The sequence below is a fragment of the Anoplopoma fimbria genome, chromosome 11, assembly GCF_027596085.1.
Source record: "Anoplopoma fimbria isolate UVic2021 breed Golden Eagle Sablefish chromosome 11, Afim_UVic_2022, whole genome shotgun sequence".
In the NCBI taxonomy this organism is placed as follows: Eukaryota; Metazoa; Chordata; class Actinopteri; order Perciformes; family Anoplopomatidae; genus Anoplopoma; species Anoplopoma fimbria.
In genome coordinates, this window is record NC_072459.1 from 15775489 (window position 1) to 15797340 (window position 21852).

The 21852-nt window shown below is 40.0% G+C and overlaps 1 protein-coding gene across 3 annotated transcripts; it reads left to right on the forward strand.

The window, feature by feature from the left end:
- Window positions 1-619: 619 nt before the first annotated feature.
- atp6v0a1a (ATPase H+ transporting V0 subunit a1a) lies at window positions 620-13693 on the forward strand. Of its 3 annotated transcripts, none has more exons than XM_054606833.1 (22): window positions 620-707; window positions 1919-2082; window positions 2681-2759; window positions 2906-3003; window positions 3104-3232; window positions 4063-4145; window positions 4827-4953; window positions 5052-5134; window positions 5226-5319; window positions 6778-6990; window positions 7291-7441; window positions 7734-7873; window positions 8041-8207; window positions 8311-8401; window positions 8676-8794; window positions 8884-9100; window positions 9208-9315; window positions 9414-9521; window positions 10180-10224; window positions 10869-10986; window positions 11130-11301; window positions 13153-13693. In XM_054606833.1, exons 2-22 carry the CDS (start codon window positions 1966-1968, stop codon window positions 13244-13246), a joined length of 2553 nt encoding a protein of 850 aa, XP_054462808.1. In that variant the 5' UTR covers window positions 620-707; window positions 1919-1965; the 3' UTR covers window positions 13247-13693. The 3 variants fall into 3 exon arrangements, with proteins under 3 accessions (XP_054462808.1, XP_054462809.1, XP_054462810.1); XM_054606834.1 differs by having other exon boundaries at window positions 10207-10224; XM_054606835.1 differs by lacking the exon at window positions 10180-10224.
- The last annotated feature ends 8159 nt before the right edge of the window (window positions 13694-21852 follow it).

The window sequence follows — 21852 nt, forward strand, 5'->3', positions numbered from 1 at the left end:
GCCGGAGCCACATGGCAAATGGCATGACGGAATCTTTTTTGCCAAATGTCAAATGCAAAAAAAGCAATGAAAAATAAAAAAAAACATCAATAAATAAATATTAGTTCTATATTATATTAATATTGAAGACATCCAAACTATGAAGGAACACATATGGAATTATGTGGTAAACAAACAAATGCTCAACAAACCAGAATATGTTTTATATTTTAGATTCTTCAAAGTAGTTGAATGAGAAGGTGTGTCCAAAGTTTTTACTGGTACTATATATATATATATATATATATATATATATGTGTGTGTGTGTGTGTGTGTGTGTGTGTGTGTGTGTGTATACACATAATGTATATACATTATTTAAGTATTTCCATTTAAGCTTTTCAATTTTCATATTTGAATTTTTCCCTTTTCTTATTTCATCTTTACAATTTTTAATTATCATTTAAACATTTTTTTTTTTTTTTAATGTTTAAATATAGTCTGATTGTAATGATTTTCTATCAATGTGCAAAGCACCCTCCACACCTTGGTGAACGCGGTGTCCAGTAGGAGGCAGTAATGCGGCGTTAAGGGTGTGAACCGCCGTGAAACCTCAAAGACGACGTAGAAGAAGAGGAGCTGTCAGCTGTGAAGTACCGACCAGCCGTCAACAACAAACAGCACAGGAAACCAGGAAGGAGGAGAAAGGCTGGAGCGACACTTTAACAGTAAGTGCTCTGCTGTTTAATTATACGGCAAATTAATTATGTTAACTCCTCCGGTGTTGATGTAATGATTGTGGGCGAAGTGAACTATTGATCAACAGGTGCGCTGAGTTAGCGTTAGCTTTAACTTAGCCTCAATCTTCAGCGTTTAATTCCAAACGGAGGCAGGTTAACTTTAACGATAACACGATGTCAGAACAACTAAACACCAACTACTTCTACTTATATGTTGTATAATGTCATCGTGTTCTGAACATGAAAGTTGCACCTCATCTAATGCTTGCTAATCTGACTAGCACCCGTCAACTAGCTACTAATGTGCTACTATTTCTAATGTGATTGTGTGGCTATGCTGCGTTATCGCGTTATGTGAGGTGAATGGTTGTTGGATCGATGCCCTGGTGTCTGTGACAGTGTCGTGTTGATGTGGCTAACCATCAAACCTTACTATGTGACATCAGCTTGGACAGGCGAGGCTGCAGCGACGTTGGTCGGTGAACGACGCAAAGCTAGTTTACAAACAGGTCAGCTAGTCAATTCTGTTAATTGATGAGATAGATACGAATAGTCTAAGCTGTGAATCGTTGGTTTTGTCAGTTTTCATGGTGTTATTTAGAGATGTTAACGTTAATGTGCCCCCTTTGCGTTGAGGCAGTGTGAGTGTTGAGGCTTACTAGAGCCACTGGTCACATGCTGCCTTGTAATCCACAGATAAGCCCTGTGTGGTCGTTTTTACAGTGTGAGGCTATGCTGTTGAGCTCAAGTATTCAGAGAAAAGCTTCACCTTTTTAGTGTTAAATGACAAGTATTACAGAAACGGCATTCTAACTAGAAAAACTATTAATCTTCAATTTGCATTCACAATGGAAATTGTATATCAAATGATATATATATTACTTCAAAATCCACACAATTTCAATGGTTCAGAGGAAACTCTTTCTTAGTGTAACAACATTCCTTCACTTGTCATGAGATCAGCACCAGGGCAAGCTGATTTATTTCTTCTTTTCTCTTTTTGTCAGGTCTGCTTCTCACACTTGTGCTAAACTAACACATGACTGATAAAAGGCCTCCCTCATTAGTGATCTTGACACCAGTGTGCCATGCAGAGAAAAGTGTTGAATGTAGAACTTCTCAGATCCTTCATGTCTTGCTGAGAGGGTTTCTCTCGTTGAGTGTGACTAATTGTCCATATCAATGTTCATTTCCCAAAGGTTCTGTTTGATTCTAAGAGTGCTGAGCTCTCCCATCCTTCAGCAACATGGGGGAACTCTTCAGAAGTGAAGAGATGACGCTGGCTCAGCTCTTCCTCCAGTCAGAAGCTGCCTACTGTTGTGTCAGTGAACTGGGCGAGATTGGGATGGTGCAGTTTCGTGATGTAAGTCAACTGTTGTACTGCTCAGAATCATCATTGCTTTATTATCTGCCATTTTCATGCTTAAGTCATTTGTGACGATATAAAGACCACGTCAGTGACATTGCTGAGCAAGTGCATGCCTTCAGCATCATGTTCATCATGTGCTCTCAGCCGACCCCTCATTCCACACATGAGAACGCTCATTCCTGACGAGCCCTGAGGGAAGCTTTGTGCTAGAATATAAGATGGGCTGGAACAGAAGATGTCTGTGCACCAACAGTGGCATCTTAAAAAATGTATCTAGTTATAAATCCTCTACCAGTTCAAACATTGATAACATTTTCAAATGGTGATGTAGAAAAGGATCTTTACACTTCATAAAATACTTTTAAAAATACAATATTATTTAGAGGTTAGTCCGAGGATAACTTTGCAGAATTTGAGCACATCATTCAATAAGTGATATTGTTCTTGGTTTTGCACCAATTTTACAGATGTTACTGATGCACATTTTTTCCAGTAAGGTCTTTGGAAACATTGATGTACTGGTGCTTGAGCCTCACTTATGTTTATGTAATGTTCTTTCTTTCTTTTTTTTTTTTTTTTTTTTTTTTTGCAGCTTAATCCTGATGTGAATGTGTTCCAAAGAAAGTTTGTCAATGAAGTACGACGATGTGAGGAGATGGATCGCAAACTGAGTAAGTGAATTCACAAACATCATGTCAAAGCTGCGCCTGCCATCCTGGGTGGAAATAAATTCTGCCAATCAGTCTCCTTAACCACAACAAGCCTTTTTTTAAAAAAACCCTCTTTTTTTCTTATCCTTGTTACTTCTTTCTCCCAGGATTTGTGGAGAAAGAAATAAAGAAGGCCAACCTCCCAATAGTTGACACAGGAGAGAACCCTGAAGTTCCTTTCCCGAGGGACATGATCGACCTGGAGGTGACTGCTCTCAGTCTATCTCTCTCTTTCTCTCTCTTAAAGATAAACAGTGAGCTCTGTAAGCGTCCTTCTGCTGACCCCTCTGTATGTCTCAACACAGGCCACATTTGAGAAACTTGAGAATGAGCTGAAGGAAATAAACACCAACCAAGAAGCCCTAAAGAAGAACTTCCTGGAGCTGACTGAGCTCAAGCACATCCTGCGTCGCACGCAACAGTTTTTTGATGAGGTCAGCTTGATTTGTGCAAAACAATGTGCTCTGGTCTTTTTTCATTTGACTAACATTGTGGTGACGGAAAAGAGAAGCTGGACTTTTAATTTTATAATTGTTAATCGCCATGGTTAAATCATTTAAAACCTCCACATACATCTTTGATGGCAGCCATATCTAGTTTGTATTGGTCTAAATCAGATTCTGCTGAAAAGCTGTTTGCTCTACACACACACACACACACACACACACACACACACACACACACACACACACACACACACACACACACACACACACACACACTCACAATGGAGCATTTATTGGTGCTTGATTTGGCAGAAGGTGTTTCACTCGTGATTTTTTTTTTTATGGTTACTCACATGGTCTTGGCCCCATTTACACTAGCCAGTCACATTACCTACTGAGCTGTAATTCCACTGCTCTATAATACTTTGCACAGATTTTATGTTTTTCATTTTTATTATTTATTTGTCGGAGCAAAGCCTCGCCTTCCCACCTTTGCCCAACATCAATTCCACTTCATTGCCTTGACATGCAACACTTTGTTGACACACAACGTTAAGTAATCTTTTTTACAAGTTGTTACGGGCGTTAATTAAGGTGAATCATTGAGGCGGAAACACAGCTGTTTATTCATTAACTGGAGAAAGTCACTGTCCATGCTGAAAAAACAAACACTGGCCCTGGCTCTTTGTCTTTCTCCTGTCAAAATCTCAACAGTCATTTAAAAAGAATGTCTGAGAAGTTCCTTACCCGCAGTACGTGTCTATGGCAATGCAGTTTTAGCAATGATATAAGCTAATAATGAACTAACTCTCATGCAGATGGAGGATCCTAGTTTACTGGAGGAGTCGAACATCCTCTTGGACCCCAATGAGCCCCACCGAATGGCTCCTCTCCGACTGGGGTGAGTCTGCTTTTGTGGTCTTCCCTCATTCAAAAGGATAAAGCTTTACTTGGAGATTTCTAATCGCTGCACTTCTGCCATCTGTGTATTAAATCAACTAGCCAATCGTCTCCCACACACCAGCTCAGTCTGCCCAGCTTAGTCAGGTGACATAGGTCACTCCAATCTACTCACAATCCATTCACAAATGTCATTTCCATAAGTGTAGACATTTGTGATCAGCTCTTCCTTAAGGCGGAGCCGAAGAATAGACATGGCCAACCTGTTTTCTGTCGTTGGGAAATTTGATCAAATATAGGAGCTGGTCTCAAGAGTCTTGTCTCACTGAAAGAAAGTCATAGTAGCAGAGGTTTTTAATCTTCCATTTTATATTTTGTTAAGCAAGTAATTAAGGTTGCTTATCATTCACATCAGGCCTATTCCAGATGTTCAAGCGGAAGCGATGAACCAGGCTTTAAAACATAAAAAAGATCTATGTACAATATGGGAAATGTAAAGGTACAATAATTATTGTTGTTTGGGCTATAAAATGGAAGATATTGCAGTTAGCATTTGATAATTATGACTTTTCTGTAATTTACTTTTACCATCTCTATGTAAAAGGCCTAGCTAATGAAGTTTTAATCATACAAGCTTAGATTACTAACGACAACGGTGACAAATGCTTTCTATCTGTTATAGATTTGTGGCTGGAGTCATCGGCAGGGAACGTATTCCCACATTTGAGAGGATGCTGTGGAGAGTTTGCAGAGGAAATGTGTTCCTGAGGCAGGCAGACATCGAAGATCCTCTGGAGGACCCGACTACGGTCTGTCCTGTCTAAGTACCGATGTCTTGTGAAGTCGGTTGAATGTCAATGCCGGTTTCTGTGTTTTATTAAGTCCTAACTGTACGATGTTTCCACAGAGCGACCAGGTCCACAAGTCCGTCTTCATCATCTTCTTCCAGGGAGACCAGCTCAAGAACCGAGTCAAGAAGATCTGTGAGGGGTACGTGACTCTGCAACATTTAGTAACATTTAAGGAAGTGTTCCTGGCCAGCAGATCGTTTTATAGGTTCTTCTTTTTCATCTGTCTTCAGGTTCAGAGCAACCTTGTACCCGTGTCCAGAAACGCCCCAGGAGAGGAAAGAGATGCTGGCAGGGGTGAATGCACGTATCGAGGACCTGCAAATGGTAAAAACACTGGCAGGGAAAACAGCTACACAATGACTATTCATTGACACGAACAAAAATGCACTTGAATAAGTTACTTCTCTTTTTTTTTTTTTCTGCCTCATCAGCAAAAGATTTCTCAGAAATACACTGGAAAGTGTTGGTAGAGGAAATTATCATAAGGCATCTTTACACATTTGCGCTTTACAAATTTTTCTTGTCTGGGCTCTAAACCAGATAACAAGACATACATTTTCACATTTTGACAGGTCATAGAATTCTTTTTTTCAACCTGCAATCGTCTCCTGCTAACATCCCGATGTGTGCTGCCTTTTCAATTGTGGGGAATAAATATTTGGTCAATGATAAAGTTAGTTTCAGTAATCTTTAGCCATTTCAGATTAACATGTCTGCTTCAGCCCAGAGAAACATCATCCAGCAGGCAGAATCTTTCCGTGACAGTCTTGTTATCGGGCCTGCATTGTCGATTAGAACCCTGAGCGAATTGCTCTCTAGCGCAAGGTTCAGCTCCATGGTACTCAGATATTATAGGATCATTGACATTTGCCACAGAGACTGCTTTCACAAGACGGATACTTGAGGTTTGGAATGCGTCTCGTTTATCAAATCGATTTATATCCCCTCCCGGCTTCGCATAACGGGGAATGTGGATCTTGGCGTTTGTTTTGCTGGTCGCTACGTGGGCATGGGGGCTGAATGACAGACTGGCGTGGATGATGAGGAATATTAAGCTATTTGGACATCATTCAGCTATGTGTGGGCCATTAAGCCTCTCGACAGCAGGCGAGACCGTGCCTGTGTGCAGACAGCGCAGAGCTTTGATATCCTGCTATTTGCTGATCATGGGACTGGGCTTTAAAAGTGAGTCATACAGCAGCATACTTGGGAATATCCTATATCTCTTTTGGGAAAACCTAATGGATTAAGACAACCTCTTTAACATGTGACTTACTGCTCACTACTCACACCAGTAATTGTACACCTTGTCTATAAATAACTAGGAATTTATGCTTCAATGATGCTAATTTTAGCAACCTTTTTTGATGGACATTATAATACACATAGATATGACTTTATATAGATGGATTCACGTATGATAAATGTCTTTAGATGGCATTTTAGTTATAATTGAGTCATTTCTGATGAAGAGAGTAATGGCAGGGAAAGCTGTTTATGGCTCCCACGGTGGACATTTGATAAGGTTTATGGCGCCAACTGAACTGTAAAGATTATGTTGGAATTTCCACATTTGCCAATATCTAGCAGAGATTTTTTTTTATTTACCAGAAAAGCCTCAATGAAATTCCAAATCTATTTTTAAATAGCCAAGATAGGCAGCAATAAGAGCTACAGACAAACAACATGAGATACATTACAGACAAATAACACTTCTAATACAATCAAATATAAGATTTCATTCCAACCAATGACCACCTCTTCTCTGGTCTCCCTCCGAAGGTGCTGAACCAGACCGAGGATCACAGGCAGAGGGTCCTGCAGGCTGCAGCCAAGACAGTCCGAGTGTGGTTCATCAAGGTGAGGAAGATGAAGGCCATCTACCACACCCTCAACCTCTGCAACATCGATGTCACTCAGAAGTGTCTGATCGCCGAGGCGTGGTGTCCCGTCTCCGACATGGACTCCATCCAGTTCGCTCTGCGCAGGGGGACGGTGAGTCACTGAGCACCAGGCAGTTTATGTTTTAAGGAAAATATTCACCATTTAGTAGGTTTAGTTTAGGCCTCCTCTATATACTTGTTTTGAATGTAGCAAAGCCGGTTTGAAACACAAAGGTCATGGTGTACTGTATCAAGGCAGCTTTCAGCATTCTCTGCACGGCATGCATTTCTGAAAAGATAAACAGGATTTGTGTGCCTGGATGGTTGCAATGTTCTTGTAGTTCTTGTCTTTGAAAGAGAACTAGCGCGTATTACAACCTTGTGTTGCTTGACCCTTTGTTCTGTGCTTTAGGAGAAGAGCGGCTCCACCGTGCCTTCCATCCTTAACAGGATGCAGTCTAAACAGACCCCACCTACCTATAACAAGACAAACAAGTTCACCTCGGGCTTCCAAAACATTGTGGACGCCTATGGAATCGGCAACTACCGGGAGATTAACCCAGGTAAGAGCATGTGACACACCTTTCTCTGTACATCCCTAAACCCTCGGAACTCTGTCTGTCACAACATATCATTGTTGTCGTGTTTCTGTTCAGGCAGTTTTAACTTTTTGTTTTTAAAAGACTGTTTACCCAGCTGCCTGAGGTATTAAACTTGCCTCAAAGGCATGCTTCATACGCTGCCTCATCACCTTGTTTTGACATGCTGTTTATCACGACACTCATGTGTTGTTTCATTTCTGCACTGCCCTCCCCTCACGTGACTCCCCCTGCCTCCCTACCTCCTTGTCTCCAGCGCCATACACCATCATCACCTTCCCCTTCCTGTTTGCGGTTATGTTTGGTGACCTGGGCCACGGGGCGCTCATGACCTGTGCTGCCTTGTACCTTGTGTTGAGAGAGAGCAGGCTGATGGCCCAGAAGAACGATAATGAGGTATGAATCCCATCATGCCCATCCCATCAGCCCTACACCACCCTCACTGGTGATCCAGCTGTTCCGAGCCTCTGTGGATTTATGTTCTTAATAGCAGAGATGCAGCATTTCCTTGTTTTTAGTAAAAAAAAAAAATACTTATCACTTGTTGATCGTTTTTGTGGCAGATGTTCAGCATGCTGTTTGCAGGGCGCTACATCATCCTGCTTATGGGAATCTTCTCCATCTACACCGGGATCATTTACAACGACTGCTTCTCCAAGTCCCTTAATGTGTTTGGCTCTGGGTGGAGCGTCAGGCCCATGTTCGACTCTCGGCTGGGAGGCAACTGGACGTAAGTGTCGTCGTGACATCACTGACTAGGAGCTATAACCTAGTGGCTGCTGTGGGTGTGCAAGTCAAGACCCAAAATTGATCGGTGCTATTATCATGTTCAGGTTTGAAACACTGCAAGGCAATAAAGTTCTGCAGTTGGACCCGACAGTAGAGGGAGTGTTCAAAGGGCCGTACCCCATCGGCATCGATCCGGTAATTATTTTTTTTTTTTTTTTTTAATCTGTTGGTTGTTGTTCTTTACATATTTTCAAGCCATGTCTAGGCCAATGATTAAACATATGTTAAGAAATAAATCATCACTAATGGCTTTTTGCTGAAATCTACAGCAAATAATGGTGGCACTAACATTAGCTTGCCTGTATAATTAGGTTTATTGTGATTGGATTTTGTTTTAAACTAGAAAGCCCCTCACAATGAAAAGATTGATTATTGAACACTCACCATCTACTACAATTTTGTTTCTCAGATATGGAACATTGCCACCAACAAGCTGACATTCCTGAACTCGTTCAAGATGAAGATGTCCATCATCCTGGGAGTCATCCACATGCTGTTTGGAGTCTCTCTCGGGCTCTTCAACCACCTGTGAGATTTTCATCCATCATTTATGCCTCAAATTCTTGTATTTCTTTGTCACCGTTGGAAATTATGCAAAAAATTGTGATTGTCTCCAGGTATTTCAAGAAGCCGCTGAACATCTACTTGGGATTCATCCCGGAGATTGTCTTCATGGCCAGTCTGTTTGGCTACCTAGCCCTTCTGATCTTCTACAAGTGGCTCTCGTACGACGCAAGCATATCCAAGGACGCTCCCAGTCTCCTCATCGCCTTTATTAACATGTTCCTCTTCAACTACAACGACCCCAGTAACAAACCTCTCTACAGAGGACAGGTCAGACACACTTGTTAGTTACATCCATCCATCCTTTTGTCATCAAATGAACCACAGCAAGTCAACTGTCCCAATGTCCTGCTTTTCTTTCTCTCTCCTCCGTGTAGATGGCCCTACAATCACTCTTGGTGGTAATCGCCTTGGCTTGTGTTCCCTGCATGTTAATAGTGAAAACTCTGGTTCTGCGGAGACAGCATTTGTGGCGGAAAAACCTGGTAAGATGATCAGTGTTATAACATGAAATAACACGTTATACCTCAAGTATAATCCCTTTTTTTTTAATTGAGTTATTCTACCCCATCTTCTATTTCAGGGTACAGAAAACTTTGGAGGCATCAGGGTGGGTAACGGGCCCACGGAGGATGAGGCTGAAATCATCCAGCATGACCAGCTCTCGCAGCACTCTGATGAGGAGCCTGAGGTAACACTGTCTTCCACCTGATGGCATTTTTCTCCCTCTTTCTCACAAAACTGGAGATGCAGCAACCCAGAGGGTTTTGGGGGGTTGTACATAGGTTATAGGATCTCCTCACATCTTTTGAATAATTCAGTCGCTCTGCCACAGATGGAAACGGAAACCGATACCTCATGTTTCCACTTCCAGTGTGGCAATGAGTCACATCAATTATGGATGAAGGTGTGGTTTGGCAAATGGGTTTGACAAGATCTGCACTGCCACTTTCAGATTAAAGGAAATGCTATTGAGAGGTTCAATTATGAAAAGGTGTGTCCTTTGTTGATTATTTTCTTATTTCAGCCACTTTTGGGTGCAGTTTCTTGTAGAATACTAAAGACTAAAAACACTTTTTGTGGAAATCAGACCAGTTGGGTTGTATGTTGTGAATCTTGCAGATCTCTAACACTACCAGTAAACATTTGTGCTGAATTGTGATTTGTTTTTCTATGGACCCCCCCGATAGTTTATTCCAAAATGCTCAAGCTGCACATGTGTTGTCTGCCTATAATGTTAACCCTCTTTCCTTTTTTTTAAGTGAGTAACTGATTTCTCCTGTCACTTCTCTGTTGCACTGATGTCCGTCTGTCTGTCTGCCGATCTGTGTGTGCTGTCAATAACCAAGCGTTGCCTTTTGTCACCTGCTGTCAAGGCCCGGGAGGAGGAAGAGGTAGGACAGGAGCTCGCCCTGCATCCCCCCCCCATGCAACCTATCCCCACCCCCGTCCAAGTGCATGTCTAGCAATTCTGTCTCTTTCTGACCCTCGCTTTGTTGTCTACATATGCTGTTAACCATTGCCTGCTGCTCTTAGCTGCCTTTTTGTATGTATGTATGTATGTATGTATGTATGTATGTATGTATGTATGTATGTATGTATGTATGTATGTATGTATGTATGTATGTATGTATGTATGTATGTATGTATGTATGTATGTATGTATGTGAGTGCTTTAGTCGGTGTGTTCCGGGAGTCACTTGTTTGAAATGTGTGGTTGCAGGGATTCCCCAAACCGCGGGTGCCAGTAGGCCAGTGTTTCCTTACAATCCTGGTGATATGCATGAGGGATCAGTGGGGCAGCTGATGCTTTGGGTCCACAGGGTCCTAAGACGACAGCGTCTCTTCTAATTTAAGAGGCTTTGCTTATCTACAGCGGCAAATGGCTTTTCCTATCATTAACCTGAATGATCTCTCTCTCACACACACACACACACACTCAATGAAGCAGACTCCTCCGCCTATGTGGACCTCAGGACCTGTTGTAGAGATGTTGTTCTCTAGAGATTGGTTTTGATGTTCCATATCTGTCCCACAGTTTAACTTTGGGGATGTGGCGGTTCATCAGGCCATCCACACCATAGAGTACTGCCTGGGCTGTATCTCCAACACGGCCTCCTACCTGAGGCTTTGGGCTCTTAGTCTGGCTCACGCACGTAAGGCACACTTTACTTCCCTTTTCAATGTCAAGGTTTGACTACAGATTGAAACAATCCTATACACGCATATGTTATGAGGAATGCAGTCTCAAGTCCATCACGGTGCTGAAATCTGTGTGTTCTCTTTGTCCCGTGCACAGAGTTGTCAGAAGTGCTGTGGTCCATGGTGATGCACATTGGCCTTTCTACCAGCGGCCTCGCAGGTTTCCTCGTCTTGACCATCGTCTTCTTCTTCTTCGCTATTCTCACAGTTGCAATTCTGCTCATAATGGAGGGCCTGTCAGCCTTTTTGCATGCACTGCGACTGCACTGGTAAGTTTTTGTTTTTTCATTTTTTTTTCCATTTTTTTTTTGGTCTAATGAGCATACATTTCCTGTGCACTGGGTTCCTGTGCACTGGGTTTGCTATTTTAAAAGAGGATGACTTTATTCATGTCAAATTACTGTAAGCACAGTAAACTACAGTTCTATAGCGCCATCTGCAGGTGAACAGAAACAGATGTGGTGCCAATGTTTGTGTTTTGTAAGTGACAACAGTCACAGAAGTAGGACCTGCTTCTTCTTCTTTGCATTACAAATGAAAAACGAATAGTTCAAGGGTCACAGTTTCTACTTAACATCTTAAACTGGTGTAGATAACAACCAATAATTTGGGAAAGAGTAAAAAAAATAAGTTGAACACATCATATAACATGATTTATAAAGGTGGTATCAGAGAGAGGAATTAACTTAAATTGACCAACATTATCAGACCTTCTACACTTAAAACATAAATATCACTAAACTTAACACCAGATTCAGAGGATCCATTCAACATGTTAACATGTTTACTTTAGGTAGTTACACAGTTGAGATTTCAAAACAAGAAAAATTACAATAAATATGTCGAATTGTAACCAGATTAGCTTGGTGTTTTAACTTCTAGTGGGACCCGCTGCTACACCAGCACCCAACAGTACCACAGTGTGACCGCCAGTCAACAGTGGTGTGTCCCGATTAGAAGTTAAAAAATTGTAGTTTCCCATCGGCCGCTCTCTTTCCTGGCCTGTGGCCTGGAACATGTCTGGCCCCAGCCACTGTTATGCTTTCCATTTTTTGCTGGGTGTATGTGTGGCGGCAAAACAGTCTCTGACTCCTTGCTAAGGCACAGATGAGCCTTTGTTGTCCCCTCATTAATATCTTTCAGGCTTTTACTGAATGTCACACTGGCTTTATAAAGCGCTTGCACATTTACAGAGCGTGCCTGTGTTACAGCCGCTCTTCTCTATAATTATCCTCTGCACAGGAATGCTGGGTGACTCAGCTTTCACTGAATGGCCTTCGGGGACAATAAGGTGCAGTTTTGAATGCAGGGGAGCTAATTTAAAACACCACTCATGATATTTTATTTCCAGTGACTGCATCAGGAAATCATTTGATAATGGAATGTAACATGTAAGGCCTGTTTGCCAAGGTAGAGGTGGAGAAAAGCTAAGTTGGACTCTCTCCCTTTTTAAAGTGCTCACCTGTCTAGAGTTTAAAACTAATCTATCTTACAGTACATGCAGAGAAATGACAGCATCAGTTAGCTAGAAAAAGTAGTGAGATGGTGTTAATGATTATTACAGAATAAAAGTATGTCTATGGTGTTGAAAACAAATGTGGCCTGAATTTTGGGGATGATTCGGTACATATAAGACTTGTTTATACCTTTTCAACAAAATTATTTTCGAATTTATTAACCCTATAAATAGCACCAGTTTGGATTCTTGCAAGGAAAAAGTGTAGAAGCTGAAGTGCGTTAATATTTTTTTAAATGACTTTCCCCACCTCGTCTGCTCTTCTACACCCCACCAGACTATGGAACGGTAGGTATTCATGGCTGCTCAGTTAAAAGGTCATCCGGCCGTCACTTAGCGCTGGCCTTTTTAGAAATGGAGCCTGATCAATTTTCCAGTAGGGGAAGAGGCTTATGTGTCTGACCCTGGGACCAGGTCCACGAGCAGGGATGTAGACCGGAGTGTGTGTTCGGGATCAGAACTGCAGACTGTGGAATGAAGAGCAGGGGTCACGCGCCGCGATGTGCTCTGCTCAGCATTACCCGACCCGACCGCCATCACTACTGTGCGTCTGGCTTCCTGGTCATTGTGTTTCTTTGATTGGACCTTTTTATGTTCTTTACAGGGTGGAGTTCCAAAACAAGTTCTACACGGGCCAGGGCTTCAAGTTCCTCCCCTTCACCTTCGAGAGCATCCTGGATGGGAGGCCCGAGGAATGAGATGGGGTTACTCTTCTTTAATTGATGTCACTCATCTCATAAGAATCTGCTTGGTGTTGAATAGTGATTTTTGAGTTTGTGTGTGTGACTGAGATGCAGTTTTTCCATGAGTGACACTCCAAAAGATCATCTGTCAGACTGCCATTTGTTTTAAACCTCTCATCACTTTTTAGGATCAAATCGGGAACACCTACTCACAAATTACTATTCATTCATTCATTCATTCCTGAGAAAAATAGCATAATCTGTAATCTGTTGTGTGTCTCGTCTTAGTGAAGTCCTTTTGTTTCACTGTGTTTTATTTAGTTTAATATTATTTATGCAAATCTTTCCTTCATTTTCTTATTTGGCAGTGTTGCAATACCATCATTAATGAGGTGTTTTGTGCAAGTGTCATGGCTGATTATGTTGATGGATGCTTATTCAGAATAAAGTGACTGAAGTGTCTGTCACTTTATTCACTTTAGTGTTTACAACTTTCCTGTTTGTCATCTCCACATTGTTGTATCCACGTTGTGTCTCTCTCTCTCTCTCCCTCCCTCTCCCTCCCTCTCTTTCTCTCTCTCTCTCTCCCTCTCTTTCTCTCTCTCTCTCTCTCTCTCTCTCTCTCTCTGCACTGGCATTGTTCTGCAAAAAGCATCTCATCTGTTTGATTTCAAAAACACACACACTTTTTGCACACCTCTATCACACTGCGCACTGACTTTACACACCGAGCTATAAAGGTCCAAAGGGAATACAAATTAAATTTACATCAGGATGGCAGTCAATGCTTTAAAGGTGGAGAAGAACCCATGTTTAATCCTGCATTATGCGCTAACATTGCCATAAATGCCCTTTGTGTTAAGTGATGTGTTCTCTATCAATCAACAAGGAGAGAATGAAGGGGAATCTGTAGGTGGACGTTCTGTAGCAACAGTGTACTGAGCCTAAAATGTCATTGTCACACTTAGATGGGAGTAAGAATGGCATACAGCAGATTTGTTGAATTAAAACTCAATCCTCACAAATCATTTTACACCCACATTAATTGTACATCTCTGTGTCAATAAATTGGAAAGAGCTGGACTAACTTTTGGTTTTATTTTTTCTCTCATGTACTTTTTCTGCTTAATCTGCAACAGCGATGGTATTCAAGATTCAGGTGTGAAGTGAAAGACTGCAAAGGATTAACTTGAATAAAAGTAGTAATACTACACTAAAGGGAAAGTACTCATGCAGAAATATATATATATAGTGTATAGATAGATAAATGTGCAATTAAAAGTATGTCCCTTTGAAAAATAGGAGAGTAGAAGTACCTCAGGGTTTTACTATGGTCAAGCAAAATATTGTTTCTTTCAATCAACCCCTGTCTCCCCACATGGTGGCTTCAGGGACAGTAGGATTTCAATGCGTCATCACTCCTCTTGGTGGTGCTATAGAACAGGCAATACCATTGCAGTGGCCCATGAGAACTGAGAGTTTTGTTTTTCCCCACGTATGTTAGAAGTTGTAATAAAAGCACCGACAATCGTCTGTGACGGATGATGAATATGTCTCGCGTACCTGCTGAACTTTGTGCCTGAAATGTGATCCCAGCCATTTATTTGGCAGACAAAAAGGAAATTACCCATGAGGGCACTTATAAGTAGATTTACAGTTATGTATTTTGTGCACAATGGGCCTTTTCTTTATATTGTCGCTTGTCATTGTTTTATCGACTGGATACGTTAAGTCTAGCCGTCTACAGGCAATCGCGTTATAATGAGTCCAAACAGAGGTATCCACTTGTGTCTCCACCCATGTTGAAAAGGTTTTACTTTCTCAGTCTCGTCAAAAGCAGCAGGAAACTCCACAGCTTTCAGCTTTAAAACCATTTTACATATTCAGTTTTGGTGAAAGAAGTACTTAGATCTAAGTGAGCAATACCAAAGTGCAAAAATACTTTGATACAAGTAAAAGTTGGAATCAAAATAGAGGCCCACTTTAAGTCCCAAAAGTAAACATACTCAATAGAATGGCCCATTTCAGATCAATATATATATTATATTATTGGATAATAATTAGTAATGATCACTATTGGAACTGATAAACAGTATCATTATCATAATTTATTTGATTATATTCTATTTTGAATCTGCAAAGTAACAAAAGTCTTCAAAAGTCTTCATAATATTTGCCACTAATAGTGAAGTGGCAAATTTATTTTTTTAATCTATTATATTATAAGTATTAATAAATGGAAATACTCACGTAAAGCACCTCAAAATTATATTCAAGTACATTTGAGTAAATGTACATTTGGTACTTTTCAACACTTTGATTCTGCCAATGAAAAATAAAAGTGTAACATTTAAGAGAAGGTTTTCTTGAGGTCTAAAGCAGCCTCTCTAAAGGCCCTTTGGGAGTCCTCACTATTAAACCTTGACAAACCTCTGGGATGAGGAACATCATGTTCTCTATCCGGCATGTATTTCTAGGGGGTTGACGGCTATTAGCCAAAACAGCCCAAAGTAATAATAGAGCTCTTTGTTTACTTAACAATTTTTTTTGGACAACCTCATTTAATTTGATATTTCCCAGCGTGTCATGTATAACCAGCGGTGAGAGCAAGCTTTCATAACAGCCATAGAAATCCTGTCATGTTTACACTTCCCGGGTATCTTACTCTGCAGTTTGAAAGCATGAACCCCAATGAGACTGAGCTTATTATTTAGCTCCTTTATCTAAGGCAAACAGTAAGTGCACTTTAGTTTGGCAGAAAACTGTCCCAAGGAATGTTATGTTTCTCGTAGTGTTAAAGTAGATTTTTTCTTTGGGATAACAGAGATGCTTTTGCAGCTGTTCCAGTGCTTCAGGCCTCAGTGTCCTCTTGATCCAGGAACTGAAAAACACGGGGTTCAGATGTTACAACGTTAGAAACAGCTACACCAATGGCGACCAGTTATCCAGAAATATCACTGTAATGTTTTTATGTACAGAAATACTACAAAGAACAACCTATACCTTATTGTTTGTGAAATAACAATGCCGTGTGTTTTAAAGTCTCTGCAGCCTGAAGAACACAAACTATCATCCATTCATAAATCTGCATGAAATCGAGATTTGCTGTATGACATAAACATCTCTGTGGGATGATGGACTTATGAGAAGGATTTTTCCCCCCTCTTTCTCAGGTACTGTGCATTCTGGTGCTGTGGAATAATATTAATGTTCTGTTTCCCACCCACACACATATTTTCATGAAAAGTGTTAGACTTCCAGACAAACAAATGATAAGATTTTAAGAACTGCTCACATCTCATGCCACAGTCCTGTTGTGGAAGAAAGCATTAATATTGTTTGACATAAAGACCTTTTTGAAAAAACAGCTTAGAACCAACAGAAAGTAAATTCTTACCAATGAGTTATTAATCACAAAATAATAATAAATATCACCTAAAAGCAAGAATATGGAAAAGTTGATCCAGTTTAAAATGACTTTCCACAATCGTTTTATACAAAAACACATACAACGCATCCAGTTTACTTAAAAGTAATGTAAAAAATGTTTGTTTGAGCTGCAATTTTACTTCAAAAACATAATTTCACTTTCAAAACATACATTAAATATGTGATATTTCCAACACACAAAAAAAGAGACTACTACAAAGAGTCTACAGTTATGTTAGCGGCCCTGTAAACCTGTACTTTGGCAAAGCTTTGAACTAAATGCTAACAACAGAATGCTATCATGCTCTTCGGATGTTTAAAAGCTATAATGTTCACCATCTTTTAGCTTGTTATTAGCATGCTGACATTTGCTAATTAGCGCTAAACATGAAGTACAGCCCAGGGAGATGGTAGCAACTATATTGATAAAGTATTGTACACATTTAAGTATTATTCTGATGTTGATGCTAGAGGAAAAGCCAGGTGATCCCCATTGTCCTCATTACTTATCCTCTGGGGACCATGCATGTCTGGGCCAACTTTCATGGACATCCATCTAACTAGTTTAAGGGATATTTGAGTCTGCGTGGACCAAATCAATCAACCTAGAAGCGAGACTTTATGGAAGGTATGCATTAGCAAAATATCCCTTAAAGTGTTCAAAGTGCTGAGACAATCTGTCCTCATTGATATTTCCAGGTCTTGAACCCTCTTGAAAATAGAGAGCCTCTGTCTGTCACATCAGGAATTATCATTGCTGACAGACACAGAAGGTGAACTTGTTCAAGTAGACATGACTGACAAGCAGGTCCGTTCGGCTAATAGACAGCTCAGGTGAGTCTTGGAGAGCGGAAGCAAAGGGAATGTACTTTTCTACACCGCTGGGATAATATTACCAAGTCTCCAGATTAAACTGTTGTTCAGTTCAACAGTTTTCCTTGACCTCTTTGACCCCAAACTATTGTTTTCAGGCTCTGTTTTCACACTCCGATTGGCAGATTACATCAGGAAGCTTCAGATAATATTAACAATTTGACAGCCATGACAATGTTATACACACACACACAAACATGCAAAAATCTCCATAACTCTGTGGAAGAGAGTTGCACAAGAAGCCAGGAAAAAAGGAAAAAATCAAGTGACAATCACATAAAAAGATGTGACAGCTGACCTTTTGACTAATTCCTTTCCAGGCACCAAGAAACCTCTAAAATATTCCTGGAGGCAACAAGCAAATTACTCTGAAAGAACATGTTTGCTTTCCTCTTTTTCAGAAAATCTTTCTGTGACAGGGCTCATAATACTGACTAGCACTGCCAAAATAAATGAAAAATAAAAAATATTCTAAGAGGCAGTTGTTGCCACCAGAGAGAGCCTTAATTACACACATGTACACACATTTGTGTTCCATCGCAGAATGAGTTGTAATGAAGCTCTAACGTGAGTCCAGATGTTTAAGCCTAAAGTTTATTTCTCATACATCCTGCCATTCACTCCTCTCACTCATGCTCAATCATAATCTCCTTGCTGTCATTGCTGTCACCTCTCAGTCATGATAATAGCGGTTCTCATCAACTAGTCACATCCATCCAGTATCACAGGAACAACTGAATTATCAGCCTCATCAGCCTACCAGTCTCAGAAGAATAGTCAACCACCAGCAGATGTTTGAATGCTCTGAGATGGAGAACATGTTAACACCTGCTGAACATTGTACTAAAAAGGCTCATCTGACTTTGATAAGATGTGTAATAAGATGTGTATATGTAATAAATAACTTTTGTATGAAATAAAATGAAATAAAATGAAATAAAATGAAATAAAATGAAATAAAATGAAATAAAATGTGTTTATTTCGGTTTTAAGTTAAGGATCATTGTTATAAAATTGTTAGGTCTTTTAGTGAAGCTTTTGCATAACACCAGTGGTACTTGGGCAACAGTTTGAGAATCACAGTTGTATTATACCCTAAACATTTTTTTCAAAACAGCAGAATTACCTGTCAAAGTTGTTATTATTGTTTGATTATTGTTTTATGTATATGTATTGTTTTAACCTATAACTTGCAACAACACAACACAAACTCGTGTACCCAGTATGCATTTTGGTAATTTTGCTTCTAGAGGGTTTTGCCTAAATGATTTGAGTAAACAACTCCTTATTGATTTATTATGTAGATTTAAATGGGTGCATAAACAGCAGTGTTCCTGGTTCAGCCTGATAACAAGCAGCCTGCATGGGTGAAATATCTTAGACTGTTTATTTCTCATTTGCAAAAAAAGGTAATAATAATATTTTTAGTCAGGACAGCCTTATGCAGTAGGTCACCACTTTCACCATTATTCCACAAACCAGGTAATGTCCACAGTTTTGACTGATTATTAGCGACTGAGTGCATTACAATGCTTGATAAGATGCCTATGTATGACTCAAAGACATTTTCAACATTACTTAAAATGACACAACAACATTGATTTTATCTCTTCCACAAACATCTGCTGCCCCCTCTTGGAAAAAGAAGAGACCTCCAGTAAAAAAACAAAAAAACACTTAAGCCCCCAATGAGCCTTCCAAGTATCAGCGATGTATGAGCTGAGCCAAGCAAGCCAGCAGCAGTGTCCATCACAAAATACAGAAACAGAAGCTGCACAGAAACTCTGGGTGGTTTAAAAAAACGCTGTTCTTCGTCAAGCAATAGTTTAGCCTGCATGTAGCTCAGTGTAAAAACACAAATTGTTGTTTTCACATTTCTGTTGTAAGAGAGCTCAAGAGGTGCTTGAAACAGAGCCAGGCCAGCTGTTTCGACTGTGCATGAATCTTTTATGTACCTTCCACTCTTTTTCCCTGAGGTCACACTAAAAGTAAACTGTCAGTATGTTTGCTGGGCTCGATCTCTTGCCCTCTATCACTGTTGAACAAGGTTGTGCATACAGTTGCTGAACCTCTGCTCTATCCTAGTAACCACTGAACAGATGGTTGGAGTTGTGCACTCGGCACATTTCTTATAATGTGACAAACAACCAAAGACCTCACAACGCTGATTTCTAGATTATCTGCCACATGTGAAAGTAATAAAAGACATAAAAAAACCAAATTAGATGATTTAATGAAATGAAAGTTAAGTAATCAAATTGTGTACCATCTCTGTACTAGACTATTGTTGACCTTAGTATAGGTACGGCTGAATTTTTCTTCTTCCTGTTTGTGCACACATTTTAAACATGCCTGAATAACACCATTACTATTTGTACACTTTATCTCTAATATATGTCTGCTGGAAGTTAGTTTGTTTATAACTTTCAGCCAGTAAGTAAATATGCTTTGGCAAGATGAGGAACAGATCAAACATTAGAGCAAGAGACAGGCAGACATTTTGGAGGACTCAGCTAAATAATAATTAATTACAGACTTGACGTCATGATGGCACTGACTATAAATGATGTCCAGGGGCATCCTGTCAGACACACACAGGTGCTGCTGTCTAGTTGAATCTCTTTCACAGAGATTGTTCTGAGTCAACTACCCAGCGTGTGTCCACACAGTCAGCAACTACCTGAGGCTGGTACCCCACATCGCAAACAACCCCAGCAGGATGAGAGAAGAGTCAGTGAGGTGGGCACTGCAATGTGTATGTGTTTACATGTGCCACTATTGAATGTGCACACTCTATGTCAGCTTGTGTGATTTTATTGTCTGTTTATCTTAGCTCATGCGGTAAGATCGAGTTACGATCTTTGGATAAATTGCGAGGAAACCACACGTTTACGATAAAGGGAGACACCACCGCAGTCAATATAATGCTGTCACAATTTTTTACATGCAGTTTGATGTTTCAGCTTGGCCGCATCACCTCTACAGTTGAGATGTTTGCCACAGATCAGGATTTTTCCGGTTAAATCCAGCATATTTTGGAACAGCAACATCTGATTTGATAGTAGATTTCAAAAGTGACCCAGATGCTGCTGAAGAAGATTTTTGGGGCTAAAGTGCAACAGTCTGGAAACCATAGCCGAGAAACTTTTAACAGCTGCAATTCAAAAAGTGAGGATCAACCGAAGACATGACTGCTCCATGTTGCGAAGCTTGAAAGGATGGATGTCATGGGTCTCTCCAGTTGCGAATTGGAAACCAAATAATGTTTCCAGTTCTAGAAACTAGAAACAAACTCTAAAGGTTAAGAGTTCGTGACCAGACTGTTGGACAGATGCAAAGCCATTTTCCTAGGCAGGGCCTTTAGAATATTTATTTTTTCTCACTGAACATTTTAGAATTAGATTTTGATCTAAAGGTCAATGCACTTAGAAAATGGGCAGAGCAATATAGCTAAGAAGAAAAGTACTTTAACCTTTATATTCAAAAGAAAACAAAAATACAAGAAAAAGTGATGAAACTCCAGACAACATGTATAAAGTGGAGAAATTAAACATATGGAAAACATAAAGCCAGATGAGATAAATGTGTATAGACATCATGCAGGGATACCCAGGCACCATCAGGACAAAAGAAGCAACATGTGCTCAGTCAGTTTGGACATTGTCTGATGTAGTTTTTTCCTACATGCTTAGTCTGCTTGTTTGTTCGACCATTGAGGCCATTTAAGTGTTAAGAATTTATCTCTCTTCTCTGTTCGATTTCATCAAATTGAAATAAGTAAGTGACAGTGTTGCAACTCCAGCTACTACTTTTTCTGGGTGTCATTTAGAATTATTAGTGGTCGTTAAAATAGAGAAATGACTATTGGAGTTGATGAATGTGATATTTGTAAGTACTGTATATACAACGTGTGCAGAGCAGGATTGTAAATGTGTCAATCAAATTTACATTAGAAGTTATGACCCTCTACTTTGTGTTCAGACATTGAAAAAATTTGTTACACATAATGGAAATTTATATTTTGGTTGAGACAACAAAAAAAGAAAACTTGACAAGCAAGCATCACTGTTAGGCAGATTCATTTTATAAAGTCTTCAGACAGTCAACCTTTATTCATAACTTTTTCCTTTTTTGGTGTTGAATATTAAATGTCCATAATGTTGCTTAACACTAAATGCAATAAAAGATTTGCAACAATAACTCAAACAAATAAAAAGATATGGATGTAGAAAGCCATAAGATAGCACAACTGTCATGAGTGAAAGAGTTTCATCTAAATGTATCCCTAACACACGTGTCTTAATCCTGAATGCTGATTA

Bases quoted from the DNA above. Each gene is read 5' to 3' on its own strand.
- atp6v0a1a (XM_054606833.1), top strand. From the start codon at position 1,966: ATGGGGGAACTCTTCAGAAGTGAAGAGATGACGCTGGCTCAGCTCTTC. The intron at 2,083-2,680 runs GTAAGTCAACTG...TTTTTTTTGCAG, and splicing joins GGATGGTGCAGTTTCGTGAT to CTTAATCCTGATGTGAATGT. The intron at 5,135-5,225 runs GTACGTGACTCT...ATCTGTCTTCAG, and splicing joins GTCAAGAAGATCTGTGAGGG to GTTCAGAGCAACCTTGTACC.